General features: G+C 42.7%; 3 protein-coding genes across 3 annotated transcripts; all 3 read left to right on the top strand.

Annotated features, from left to right (window-relative positions):
- RhiXN_03326 (major facilitator superfamily transporter) lies at positions 1-1368 on the top strand (the record flags this gene model as incomplete). The annotated part of the gene is made up of 11 exons (XM_043323143.1): positions 1-36; positions 88-132; positions 191-199; positions 253-306; positions 361-502; positions 565-632; positions 681-759; positions 813-981; positions 1042-1124; positions 1190-1284; positions 1363-1368. 11 exons carry the CDS (start codon positions 1-3, stop codon positions 1366-1368), a joined length of 786 nt encoding a protein of 261 aa, XP_043178639.1.
- Positions 1369-4046: 2678 nt separating this feature from the next.
- On the top strand, positions 4047-6275 carry RhiXN_03325 (DDE superfamily endonuclease; the record flags this gene model as incomplete). The annotated part of the gene is made up of 5 exons (XM_043323142.1): positions 4047-4106; positions 4156-4285; positions 4334-5330; positions 5379-6059; positions 6110-6275. 5 exons carry the CDS (start codon positions 4047-4049, stop codon positions 6273-6275), a joined length of 2034 nt encoding a protein of 677 aa, XP_043178638.1.
- A 1251-nt stretch (positions 6276-7526) lies between these two features.
- Positions 7527-8518, top strand: RhiXN_03324 (Transposable element Tcb2 transposase; the record flags this gene model as incomplete). Its single annotated transcript, XM_043323141.1, has 2 exons — positions 7527-8046; positions 8169-8518. The coding sequence occupies 2 exons, from the start codon at positions 7527-7529 to the stop codon at positions 8516-8518; spliced, it is 870 nt and encodes a 289-aa protein (XP_043178637.1).
- Positions 8519-14699: the final 6181 nt, after the last annotated feature.

Here is a 14699-nt window from a genome sequence, read left to right as displayed (position 1 = left end):
ATGCCAATGAAGGTCATGACAAGTGTGGTTTCTCACGTAAGAGTTTTCTATTTATCATTGTTATAAGTAATCACATGCTTCACCAAGTTTGAGGACAATTGGTTCATGAACATCATGTATGCGTTCTCCGGGGTAAGTGTCTTATCAACTTTCTTAGCAGCAAACCCGCATCTAAATGTTCTCTTTTTAGCTGGGAGCAGTGAGTCAAACCTATCAATATGATTTATAGCAGCAAAGATTTGAATTCTGCAGTTGGTTTTGCCATTTGTTATTGGAGCTCTGACTAAATCAGATACTCCGTGGAGGGTGAGTCTAGGAGGCATTAACCAATAATTATACTCTTACGATTTTTGAGCTTAGCACTACTACTGGTTTCCATTCTCTATAACGATGCTATCAATTGCTCTCCACTATTTAATCTTCAAAAATTACACAACCCCGCCTGATCACAAGGAGGCACCCAAACAAAAGAATGTGCGGGCAAGGCTTAGATTAGCCATTTGTATGCCAGTTACTTGGTCAGCCTTACTTTCTTGGCAGATTTGTGCCTTTTATTCACTATAGCAACACAATTTAGGATTGGAGCGGCTTTGATTGTCTTTAGCTATGCAATTGTTGACGTTCTGAGTAATGTAAGGATCTCCACTATTTTACGATCAGAAGTGCTGACCACAACGTAGTGGCTGACTTTGTATCCCATTGATGTCAAGGGGACTGCTCCCAACATCTCTCAATACCAGTTATCAGTGTTCTGGGCTGGTGCGTGCTGTCTTGCACCTGGCAATTTGTCATAGCCTCACGCCCATGTTCAGGTTTAACTGCTGGTCGCATATTCTTCTCCTTACCATTCATACACGTCCGTGAAAGGATAGGCAATAACGTCTTACTAGCCTTGATGGGAGGAGCAGTTGGTCTGCTCTGGGGGCTCAACACCACGGCCTCAAATTGGGTTTCTATTGCAGTCGCCGGGTTTTTCCTTGGGTAACTATATGCATGCATTCTTGCTTGCAAATAGGTGGTTGACAATCAACTGTTTTGCAGGCCAAACACACCGGGAATCTTGTCTATCATATCAACTCAGGTGCCACCAAGTCTCAAGGAAATTGTTATCTCCGTCATAATTGGTATGTGCTCTTCCCCCTGCATTTGAAACCTATACTGTACACCCAGTACTGGTCATTTTACTTAGGATCAGCGCTAGTAGGAGGAACCCTTGGATCACTGATCTTTGGTATAACCGTAGGAAAGGTCAGCCCAGGTCTACGCTTACTTCCTCTAGTTATTGTAAGTCCTATAACGTCAAATACAAAATAAGGTTGCTTACACATACACACTGTTAGATTATTTTGGCTTCTCTATCAGCTTTGATTTTTTGGGCTATGCCAGCTTGTAGAAAAGTTGATTGAAACAGAAATAGCTTTATGAGTAGTGGGTCCGTAATCAAGAAGCCTACTATCTGAATATAAAATTTATAAGGCCAAAGTATATTCTGGTGTTTTTATGAGCAAGGACGTCCCAGTTGGTTAGATGAGAAAACTATGCTGCTGTTAGGCTCATTCACCACGGCCACACCATCATAAGACATGTGACAACACAACACCATGACCAACAATCCTGAGCCCAAGGCCAAAGGCATTAGCACTTGCCTATCAAGCATTCTCCTTTCAGTTCTAAGAAGAGCCAAAGGCTGACTTGGCCATTCCAACCTAGCGCTAAAACTTTACTGTCCAATTAAATCCTACCTCAAGTACAATCATGGGATACAATGAGATATCTAACAAACTTAATGAAACAAGTGATCTACTTAGCACAGTAATTGATTGATATGTGAAGGTTTGTGCTTCTGTTTCAACCTGCTGCATATCTGGGTCTAGGAGCAATCCATCAAAGGCACTCTTAGATAGCGCACTATTGAAGCTTTCCCAATTTTCCATTCTCAAAGAAAAGCCAAAACCTGCCAAGGCTGCACTGCTCTGTGCCTGTAATCAGTGTCCTGAACTTGTCCCCATTAGCACTGTCCCCTCCAAGATCATGTCTTGTATTTCATGGTGGACCCCAAAAGTGCAGATTTTCTGAACATAAAAAATTGTGCATTATATGCAGAGTGTTAGCAAAATCCAACCAGTTTTTCCATGAATCCGCATCCTCAACTCACCCCTGTGTGTTGTCAAGGTGCAGATGTCTGGCAAAATCTGGACATCATGCAGATTTTCTGTACTTTTGGGGTTCACTGTGTTTTTTGGTGTTCTACAAATTATTGTCTGCTGAGATTTATGGAGCCTGAATTGTGTCATGACCCATGCCTTTGCTGGCATGTCTCCTGACCAAGCCACCTACTAATAGGATATTCCACAGTCTTTAGAAGGCCGCATATACTCACATATATGCAGTCAGAACTGTCATTACTCTAAGGGCTCATGACTTAGAGACTGACAGTCCACCAGGGTCACATGACCTCCCCCCCTCCAGTCCTTTATCAAATACTATACTAAACTACTACGGATTTGAGGTGGGGGGGGATGACATAATCTCTTCTATAATAATATATTATTCAGACCTCACCTGCAGGCATTAACATTGGCCTACAGCTAGGGGGGCGGGGGGAGTGCAACATCCCCCAGCAATATATATTATTATATATCACTGTGCATCACCTATACTATATATATCTTTGACAGTGGATATATATGGTAATAACCTTTCCAGATATGGGTTATAACAAATTGGCATGTGCTACCTCTGTCCCAGAAGTTTGCTCTGTTGAAGAATCAGTCTCATAACTAGATATCATGTATGCAAGTTCACATGACTTGTTTGTATCTGTTTGTAATGTTTGCATATATGCTCACTGAAATTTTCATGTAAACCTCAGTTTGCTACATCATAGTCAAAGCTGAGGTATAGTAGTTATTTCTTATCTTTTTCATGTTGCTCACAGTGCCTGTAGATATACATATTTTATAGGTACATAAATATAGAGTTTGCTACATCATAGTCAAAGCTGAGATATACATATTTTATAGCTCCAACTTCCTGCGCTATCAACATGCTCTCATTGGCAGAACATAGCCTTGGCATTCCTTCACTTCTGGTCCCACATCAACATAGACTGGCCCCAAATGTTCAATCCAAATGGTCCTTCTCTTGGGAGAGCAAAATTTTACTCATCACAATCTGATCCATTACCTTTGACCATGCACATCAAAACAGCTGATTAGGGATATGGTGGCAAGGACGTGTTGGCTGATTTTTGTCAGTCTATTGCACTGCAGGTCCAGTCACTTACACTTTACAGCAACATGTACATGCCTGATAATATTTTACTGTCCTGGTTTGATAAATTACTTTCTGGGGCCATGCCTGGTACTTTGACCCAATTCTGTATGGCTCACCAGTCACCTCTGTTGTAGACACAATCAATAGCATGGAATTTATTTCAATTTTCTCAAATTTAAACAAAGACAAACAGACAACATTTTCAATCACATGACCTTGGCGCTTATATCATATGCTAAAGCGCCAAGCCATGTCCCCATCCATGCTTAATCAGCATACGTAGCCACCTCCACCTATGATGTCATCATGACACGTCAGTGACATGTATGCATGAGTAAGGCCAACTGCAGAGCAGGGTTCTTATTGGTTATAGTTTTGCATATTGTATGTTTGTAATTAGTTCATGTCATGACCTTCATTGGCATGACATAATTTTCTACTAAAGGAGGCGTCATCCATTGACCGCTAACTGACTGTGGAGCCACGCTTTTTGATGGCGCTTAGGTCGCTTTTATCAGTAAATCCCCATTTTCTCCTTTTCTCGGACAGATTTGACGATTCTGAGAACGGACATCTCTGCGCGTCGAGCCTTTACATCTGTATATACATTTTGTTTTATCCCATTCGGCTTTGTTTTGGCTGCGCACTCCTTTGATTGCGACCGCTTAGCTCAGCATACGAGAGAAACTCGGTGGCAGTCCATGCGCGCAAGCTTACTAACACAGTCCGGGGGACCGCTAACTAGATTGAGTGAGCAACCATACTTCCCAATGACTATCAGCAATAAAAAAAGGCAGCAATTACAGGCTCTTGAAAAGGCCAGGGCCAATGTAAGTGTGTCAAATAGATCTTATGAATTTTATTTTGATATCATGGTAGCAAAAACGTATAAAAACAGCTCATTTTGACAATGAAGACAACAACAACAAAAGTGTATTCAAGCCACTGGACTTGTACAATGACTCTGAGACATCACTCTGCAGACTAGGAGTGGATGTAGTCTATATAGGTTGGCTCTTTAAGCAGATTATGCAAATTAAATGACTTACTGGAGCAGCCCCTGACCCCTGTGGCTCCGAACTGGATCATCCTCCAGCTTATCCCAATTCCCCCAATTCTTTTGACTCTGACTCTTCTGATTCTGAAGGAGATTCCGACTCTGGCTCTAGCAGTGGAGAACTCCCATGGGAACTTAGTTATTACCGCCCACCAACTGTTGCCCAAGCGCAGACAGCACTTGCCACACTTGATTCTGCACGCCGGACCCAACTTCCATCAGGTGGATACAAGTACAAAGACCTGGACCGGATCACTGCTGAGCGATACACTGCAATACAAGCCTGTCTGAACCAATTCCTTGAGGCTGAGCCAAAAGGAAAGAAATTTATTCAGGCATCCAAGGATGCAGCACGTATGCATAATCGAAGAGATACATATGCCCAAACAATCCGTAAATGGACCCGTCGACTCATCAATTATGGTGACTTACCTGGGAATATCCGAGGTTGGTGGAACGTATCCACACTGGAGGATGAGGATGTGTCATCTGCAATCAGGCTTCACTTACAGAAAGCTGGGAAGTTGGCGGGTGCACAGGATGTGGTGGACTTTCTGTCTGATCCAGAGGTTCGGAAAACACTGGACATCAAGAAAAAGATTAGTCTTCGAACAGCACAACGCTGGCTCTCTCGGGCTGGTTTTTCTTGGCGATCTGAACCTGTGGGCCAATACTTTGACGGTCACGAACGACAAGATGTAGTTGAATACCGGCAAAAGGTATACATACCTTTCCTGAAGAAAATCGAGCGGCGGCAAATAATTTATAATCGGGATGGTGTTGAAGATCCTACACGTCCATTGCAATTACTACCTGGCGAGAAACCCATTATTTTGTGGTTTCACGACGAGACAATTTTTTACGCAAACGATCGTCGTAAAGTTCAATGGGTCTTTGTTGGAGAAAGCCCAGTACCACACAAGAAAGGAGAGGGGTGTAGTTTAATGGTGGCCGACTTTGTGTGTGCAGAGTTTGGGTGGTTGCGTGGACCGAATGGGTAAGTTGCAGTGGAATGTGTATTGCTTGAAACTCACAATGAATCTAGTGAATCTGCGAGAGTAACAATGTTTCCCGGGGGCGACAAAGATGGATGGTTTACAAACGACCGTGTCATTCTTCAACTAGAGGATGCTGTCAAAATTGTCAACGAACACTTCCCCCAGTTCACTCACATATTTGTGTACGACAATGCTCCTTCGCACACAAAACGCTTGCTTTCCTCACTTTCCGCTTATGGAATGCCCAAGGGTCCGCTTCTGGACTGGCCTTACTACAAGGACAAGGACGACAAACGCGTGTTTGTGAGAATGAAGAATGGTTTTCTCCCAGACGGCTCACCCCAGGAGTTCTATGACCCAAACGAACCCAATCGTTTCAAGGGAATGTCGTGGATTCTTCGAGAGCGCGGTCTCGGTCATCTTGCCGATTTGAACGCAGTTTGCACGAAGGGATGTGAACCAGGGAAGACTGACTGTTGCTGTCGTCGGGTAATGATGAACCAGCCAGATTTCAATAATCGTGAATCAGGCTTACAAGAGGCTGCTCGAGAGCTGGGAACTGAAGTGGTATTTCTCCCAAAGTACCACTGTGAGCTGAGTATGATAGAGCAAGTCTGGGGATACGCAAAAAGAGACTATCGAGATAATCCCCCTAATAGTAGCTCAAAAAAGTTGAAGGAGAACGCACTAAAGGCATTAGAATCACCCCCAATTTTATCAATGCGCAAGTATGCCACCTTATAACTCTACTTTAGTTGGTTGTTCACTTTTTCATTAGGTTCGCTGCTCGTTCTCAACGTTTTGCCGATGGATATGACCATGGTATGGACAGGTCCCAAGCTGCTGCGTGGGCTACAACGATATTCAAACATCACCGAGAGACCCCAGCACATATTCCGTACGACGAGATTGCTCCTAACTATGTACATACAACAAACAATTAAATTCTTATTTTCAATCGCTCTTTCAACTTGGAACATAATTTCAGTCGGTCAGTAGGCCCCCGGACTATGTTAGTAAGCTTGCGCGCATGGACTGCCACCGAGTTTCTCTCGTATGCTGAGCTAAGCGGTCGCAATCAAAGGAGTGCGCAGCCAAAACAAAGCCAAATGGGATAAAACAAAATGTATATACAGATGTAAAGGCTCGACGCGCAGAGATGTCCGTTCTCAGAATCGTCAAATCTGTCCGAGAAAAGGAGAAAATGGGGATTTACTGATAAAAGCAACCTAAGCGCCATCAAAAAGCGTGGCTCCACAGTCAGTTAGCGGTCAATGGATGATGCCTCCTTTATTTTCTACCTTTTTTCCAAGACATTTTCCTTTTTTAGTATATATTTATGACTCATCAAGATCACGTGACATATTTGATATATGATGTGAAATTGAAAATGACTCACTATTTAGTACTGTTGTTTTTGATGTGGCTTTCCTCCTGTATATAAACCAGGTCAAGTTGTTGCTAAGACAGCAAGACTTGACCTCTTTGTCAATTCATCCTCACTCACACCTACCCATTGCCCTGCTCCCTTGTTGAGCATAGTGCACTTTACCTAAGCATCATTATCCAGGCCTTTGTTGCCCTCTACCCCTAAACCATAACCCTTGGGCCTTTGTTGCCCCTTGTCATAAACAGAGGAAAATAGAACTAGCCGGAATTGAACCAGCTTGACCACTAAGCCATAGAGCCCTATTATTCCTCTGCTGACAACCCATGATTACACCTGCTACCCCCCAAATTTGGGCTTGGGCCAGCATGCAACCACTTGTACTGGTCATGTGACTGTGTCCAGGACACCCCTCTACCTTGTCTCATAGTCCATTGGTGATAGGGCCACAGACTTTAAACCCCCTTGTACCATAGGTCTGAGCTGAGTTGTGACAGTTCACCTCTGTAATATACACTTGCGCCCAAAAAGATTGAGCCACGTGAGCTCAAATCAATGACGCTCACGCGTCACCCGCACGATTGAGAATTTGTTTACAATGTAATAGTAAATTATGTAGATACAGTAGTATAGAACATATGTACAAAGTTTTAGATCAAAACTAAGTCTCCTCGTGGAGATACGCGTGAGCAAAATTTTTGGGCTGGCTCATTCTTTTTGATCACTTTATATAAGCTACTTGGTCCTCCCTCATCGAGTGCCATTTACCACCCCTTTTTACGCTCGAATACCTGCCAAAAGTGCGCAAATGGCTCAATACACTAGTCCCAAGACTAAGGCTCAGATAATTGCGCTGAAAAAGCTCAAATACTCAGATTGGGCTATTGTTCAGCTTTTGCAACCTCAGACCAAGGTCTCTCACGCAACTGTTGGTTGTATCTGGGCCAAGTATGGACTTACTGACCGCCCACTCGATCAACACGATCCCATTCCTGGGCGCCCACAAAAATTAACCCCCAGCGACGTCAGATTCGCCGCTTTGGCCCTAGCTTGGAGTAGAGTACCAACAGCAGCAAATATTAGACGGCAGTACTTCCCTGCCGTTGGGTCCTCTACCCTCTGCCGCTACCTCCGAGAGCTGGGTTTACGGCCGTACAAACGCCGCCAAGTACCCCTGCTCACTTATTGGCATAGAAAAGCCCGTCGCGCGTGGGCCCACAGTCAATTATTCTGGCCACAATCACGCTGGGACAACATCGTCTTCTTGGACAAAGTCCAAATCAAGTTATTTGGGGCCAACAGCGGCCAATATTACTGGAGGCGGCCTAGTGAGTCCCCGTATAATCCCCGATACACCAAAAAGACAATATCTCATGGTGGCGGGGGTATCTTCATTTGGGGGTGCATTACCCAAGAGGGAGTTGGGCGATTGTACCTTATACAACGCAAGCTGAACGCCCGGGATACATTGAAATCCTTGGGGACGCCTTCTTTGGAACCCTTGCCGACTATAAAATCACCCCGTTCAACATTACATTCCAGCACAACCAAGATCCAAAGCATACAGCCAGGCTGACACAACGTTGGCTTGCCAGTTGGGGCGTAAGCGTCCTCCCATGGCCGTCAAAAAGCCCGGATTTGAATATAATCAAGAACGTCTGGTGGCATCTGAAGGAGCGCGTGCGTACTCACCAACCTCCCGCTTTGAATAAGGAAGAATTATGGAAAATAGTGAGGGACGAATGGAAACAAATTTCCCCAAAATATATTGGCAATTTGTATGATTCATTACCGCGTTGAGTACAAGCTGTGTATTTAGCTAAAGGTGGAAACACCAAATACTAAAATTTGTATCCAAATTATTCAGTTTTGCATGTCATTTTGGGTGCATGCATGCAGTTGCAGGTGCAATTTGAAAATGCTCAAAAAGAATGAGCCAGCCCAAAAATTTTGCTCACGCGTATCTCCACGAGGAGACTTAGTTTTGATCTAAAACTTTGTACATATGTTCTATACTACTGTATCTACATAATTTACTATTACATTGTAAACGAATTCTCAATTGTGCAGGTGACGCGTGAGCGTCATTGATTTGAGCTCACATGGCTCAATCTTTTTGGGCGCAAGTGTATAAGGAGGCCAACTGACCATGGTAACACCCAGGTCAATTACCTCTTGTTGCATCTCTACACTGTACAAGGGCCTTATTGCCCAGTAACTACTTAGCCATACCATCTACACTGCCTTAAGCGGCTTCTTTGTTGTACTTACTTAGTTTACCATTGCCCTTACAGCCTTGGTCATTGTAGTATAGCTAGTTGTTGTCATAGGTAGCTTGCACACTGCCTTAAGCAGTTTTCACTTAGATACATCCAGCTGCAAGCGCCCACCTCTGTTAAGAGTCGTGTAAGTACAGGAGTAAGAAAGAATTACTATATACAAAATGTATATGAGAATAACTAAGAACTAGTATTAAGAATCAGAATATATGCACAGAATATATGCACAATATAGGCTAGATTATCAGGAATAACAACTCCTAACAAATAGTCTAGCAACTATCAAGTGCAGGTGGTTGGTTATGTATAGTACCTTAGACTAATGTTACTTAAGCCTAAGTGACCAAGGGTATGTATACTTAAGGTCTCTGGGATAGTACCTTAAGTAAGAGGGTTACCTGACTAATGTACAGGATTTATAGGATTGGCCTAATAAGTATAGGACTTATATATGCTTAAGTAAGACTTAAGACTTATGGGGTTTACCTAAAATATATCTAGGATTTATGAGATATTGTAGGTAAAGATATCTACAATATAGGGGTTATGGTGGATTGAAACACTATCACTCAATCACAACAATCCTTACAGTATTGTTGCACTATACTCAATGTTGAACTCAACAACTGTGACAGTCAAGGGGCACAGGGTCGCAGTAAGTACACCAATAGGTTACCCTGTGTCTGTTGGGACTGGCCTATGGTCTTAGTGCGCCGAATAACCTCCTATGCTATTTACAGTGAGTCAATCACCAAAGTAAATGCGCAGATAAGCTGTTAAAGGCTTGTGTGTATATGTCAATATATAAGAGTGGATAAATGGATGCATTAGAAGCGTCTCCACAGGGTCCTTTTATACCCTGAGAAGGCGCACAAACAAGTATATACATGATTGATACCAAGAGGGGGTACAGGAGGTACATGTGGCAACTGAAACACTTGAGGGAGCCAATACTTTGGTACATAGTAAACAAACAACAGATCCTAATATTTGCCCCAAGGCAATGTTTGCCCCAAGGCAGTATTTACCTGTGTGGGTCCTTAGATGTCCCAAGGCTAAGTGTTTCATCCTTGGAGTAAACAGTCCCAAAGGTAGGATACCTCTGCATTGGGTACTTACAGTAAATGGGGCATAACTCAGCCAAATGTTGTCCGTTTTGGGAGTTTGACCCAGCGTTCTGGAGCGCACAAACATGCGCACCTAAGCGCAAGCGATTCGGCAGTGTGGGATGCCCGGGTGATGGAGAAAAGGCGCATTTAGTGCGTCGGCGCTTAAGGGCTGATTAAGCGCCGGAGCACTTGTCTATGCGACAGGGGGGACCCTGAATATTTCTGTGTGTAGCCACAAGATAGAATCTTGAATAATAAATACTACAAACAAGAGAAATATTACTTGTTACTGTTTATCTACTCAGCTGAATTTTATATATTTAAATGAGTGAGAAAACAGCATATATGCAAAAAGGCATCGCATATTAAGGGTATTCCTGAGGTTTGTAGGTTTTGTAAAGGTCACTATTGGATAGAGGGACCTTGAAAACCTTAGTTTGCATCTTTATCTCATTTATTCACTGTGAGATTACTAGTGTAATTAATAAAATAAGTACAGATTAAAGAAGAAATGTCATATCCATAACAACCTCCTTGATGTCCTTACAGATGTCTAGGACAACCTCAAACCATTCCTGGCTTGACAATTGCCTCAGATTCCGTAACTGCACCTTCAGATACTATTCTTTCCACCTCAGTTCCACTGAAGCTGATGGAAGAATTTGTTGTAGACACACACAATACCAGGGAATTTATCCCCATTTTCTCAATTTTAAACAAAGACAATTGGACAACATTTTCAATCACGTGACTTTGGCGCTTATATCATACGCTAAGCGCCAAGCCACGTCCCCATCTGCACTTACTTGGCACACGTAGCCACCTCCACCTATGACATCACCATGACATGTCAGTGACATGTATGCATGAGTAAGACCAACTGCGGAGCGGGGTTCTTATTGGATTAGGTATTGCATATAGTATATTTGTAATTAGTCCCCCTGTAGAATATATAAGGAGGCCAACCAACCATGGTAACACCCAGGTTGATTACCTCTTGTTGCATCCCAATACTGTACAAGGGCCTTATAGCCCAGTAACCACTTAGTACCACACCTTAAGCGTTCTTGCTGCTGTACCTAGGTAGCTTGTCAATGCCTTATAGCGTCTTGTCACCATAGATAGTAGTTAGTATGTTGTAGGGTAGACTCACACTGCCTTAAGCGGTTTATTGTATTAGATACACAGCCACAAGCGCCCGTACCCTTGGTGTCCTTACAGATGTCTAGGACAGAATTAATGCTTCCTGTCACCAGCTTGAAACTGGAAGGCATACACCTTTCTTGGACAAGTCTTGCGTACCATGGTTTAGTTGAATTATCCATAATGGATTTCTGTTATATTTAAACTACATCATTCAAGTTTCCAACTATATTGCAAGCAAGCCCTGGCCTTAAGTCCCTTAAATTGGGCCTGATTATAGGCTCAGAACATGAGCTAGAAGCTTTACTGCTGAGTGTATCATTGAACCATCTGAAATCAGTTTGGTTTAATTCATATGACAAACATAGTAGTGCCCTGTTTTTCTAGATGCTACACCCAGGGCAACTGTCTCTCTGTGCACACATCAGGTTTTCTGAGAGGAGCTGGTTTGCTTTCCCATCACAATCCTGGAGAGAGTTTACTGGATTTGCTGCTTGACCAAACCCAACATTTCTGCATATCAAACAGTTTGGCCACAATAGCAAATCAATTTTCAATCCCTTGGAAATACTTCTATTCTTAACCCAGCTCAAAGTGTTAGTACTAGATTCAGCTCTACTTGGGCGGCGCAGCAAATAATTACTGGGGGAATACAATGTGATGTCCTATCTATCTATGCTTGTTGACTATAGCCACCCTCCCCTGCACAAATACTACATTTAAGGCAATGCATAATACAATGGAGCAAGTATTGACACTTTTTCAAGATTCACCCTAGAGGAAAGTTAGTGCTGGATTGTTGCAAGTTGACCATCCAATGTGTCTGGCGCTATAGCTTGATGAATATCTTGAGAAGTTTGAGCTCAGTTGTGGAAAATATAGACCCTTGGTTGTGCAAATGATTCAAATTGAAGATAGGTGAGCAGCAACACTGGTTGTTGCCTGGAACTACAGCTGCAGGACACTAATCTTGGATTTGCTGCATAACCGTTGTGATATGTGTTGAGTTTTCCGAGTAAGATATAGTTGGCGTTGTTGTGGACTTTGCCATGTTTTAGTCAAACCGTCACAAATAAAACCAAGTATGTGAAGCAATCACAAATGTCCCACACACTGTACCCCCCCCCCAATGTCCATAGTTGAAAAATAGCTATCAAGCAGGTTTTGGATACATTTCAACCTGTTGTGCACCACTGTAAGGTGGGCACACGCTGGTGGAGTTGGGCGCTTAAGGCCGTACTACTACAAGCAACACGTTTGTAATCTAACTAATCAGGCTATACTACTTCCGCTTGAGGCGGACTACTACTACTAACTAATGCAAGGGGGCCTTAGGCCTGGAGGTGTGGTGAGTTAAGGGGGTGGTGAGCATCTGAGTACTACTGGGGGCCTGTGTTATGGATATGACATTTCTTCTTTAATCTGTACTTATTTTATTAATTACACTAGTAATCTTACAGTAAATAAGTGAGATAAAGATGCAAACTAAGGTTTTCAAGGTCCCTCTATCCAATAGTGACCTTTACAAAACCTACAAACCTCAGGAATACCCTTAATATGCAATGTCTTTTGCATGTATGCTGTTTTCTCACTCATTTAAATATATATAAATTCAGCTGAGTAGATAAACAGTAACAAGTAATATTTCTCTTGTTTGTAGTATTTATTATTCAAGATTCTATCTTGTGGCTACACACAGAAATATTCAGGGTCTCCCCTGTTGCATAGGCAAGTGCTCCAGCGCTTAATCAGCCCTTAAGCGCTGACGCACTAAATGCGCCTTTTCTCCATCACCCGGGCATCCCACACTGCCGAATCGCTTGCGCTTAGGTGCGCATGTTTGTGCGCTCCAGAACGCTGGGTCAAACTCCCAAAACGGACAACATTTGGTAGAGTTATGCCCCATTTACTGTAAGTACCCAATGCAGAGGTATCCTACCTTTGGGACTGTTTACTCCAAGGATGAAACACTTAGCCTTGGGACATCTAAGGACCCACACAGGTAAATACTGCCTTGGGGCAAACATTGCCTTGGGGCAAATATTAGGATCTGTTGTTTGTTTACTATGTACCAAGGTATTGGCTCCCTCAAGTGTTTCAGTTGCCACATGTACCTCCTGTACCCCCTCTTGGTATCAATCATGTATATACTTGTTTGTGCGCCTTCTCAGGGTATAAAAGGACCCTGTGAAGACGCTTCTAATGCATCCATTTATCCACTCTTATATATTGACATATACACACAAGCCTTTAACAGCTTATCTGCGCATTTACTTTGGTGATTGACTCACTGTAAATAGCATAGGAGGTTATTTGGCGCACTAAGACCATAGGCCAGTCCCAACAGACACAGGGTAACCTATTAGTGGACTTACTGCAACCCTGTGCCCCTTGACTGTCACAGTTGTTGAGTTCAACATTGAGTATAGTGCGACAATACTGTAAGGATTGTTGTGATTGAGTGATAGTGTTTCAATCCACCATACCCCTTATATTGTAGATAGCTTTATCTACAATATCTCATAAATCCTAGATATATTTTAGGTAAACCCCATAAGTCTTAAGTCTTACTTAAGCATATATAAGTCCTATACTTATTAGGCCAATCCTATAAATCCTGTACATTAGTCAGGTAACCCTCTTACTTAAGGTACTATCCTAGAGACCTTAAGTAAACATACCCTTAGTCACTTAGGCTTAAGTAACATTAGTCTAAGGTACTATACATAACCAACCACCTGCACTTGATAGTTGCTAGACTATTTGTTAGGAGTTGTTATTCCTGATAACCTAGCCTATATTGTGCATATATTCTGTGCATATATTCTGATTCTTAATACTAGTTCTTAGTTATTCCCATATACATTTTGTATATAGTAATTCTTTCTTACTCCTGTACTTACACGACTCTTAACAGCCTGCTACTTAGCTGGCTGACTAATCCTCCTCAATGAATATGAGACAAGGTAAAATCAACTTGGGGTCTCCAAGCAATTTTCCTGCTGTATATATAGACAATACTACTAACTACATGTGGTCTGTGCATGTGTGAATAGAAGCCTACATGTGAAAAGAGAAGCGTGCTGCGGACTGCGCAGAAGCGTGGATTTCTCCTAAGCATCCTTGGCACGGCATCTCAGCATAAATAAGCGCCGAGATCACGTGATCAAAAAACATGAGATATCAAGTTCGTAAAAAATACTAAAAATAGTAGAAAATTCAGGCGATTCTAATGGTATCTGTTAGGAGGTTATAACACAACCCAAGCGTGTACTAAGATTTTCCTGGATTACAAGTCTAGACATAATTCACCGTCCCCCAGCTTGCGCTTGCAGAATTTGAATGACTCTCGAGACAACCTGAAAACCTTGCTTTGGGAATGAAGGTTCCGACTGAGGATCCAGAGCATACTACTCAAAGTTGCTATATGCGCGCATGATCCGGATGCAT

Source organism: Rhizoctonia solani, chromosome 3 (genome assembly GCF_016906535.1).
Source record: "Rhizoctonia solani chromosome 3, complete sequence".
Classification (NCBI taxonomy): domain Eukaryota; kingdom Fungi; phylum Basidiomycota; class Agaricomycetes; order Cantharellales; family Ceratobasidiaceae; genus Rhizoctonia; species Rhizoctonia solani.
This window is presented reverse-complemented; position numbering and strand designations above follow the sequence as displayed.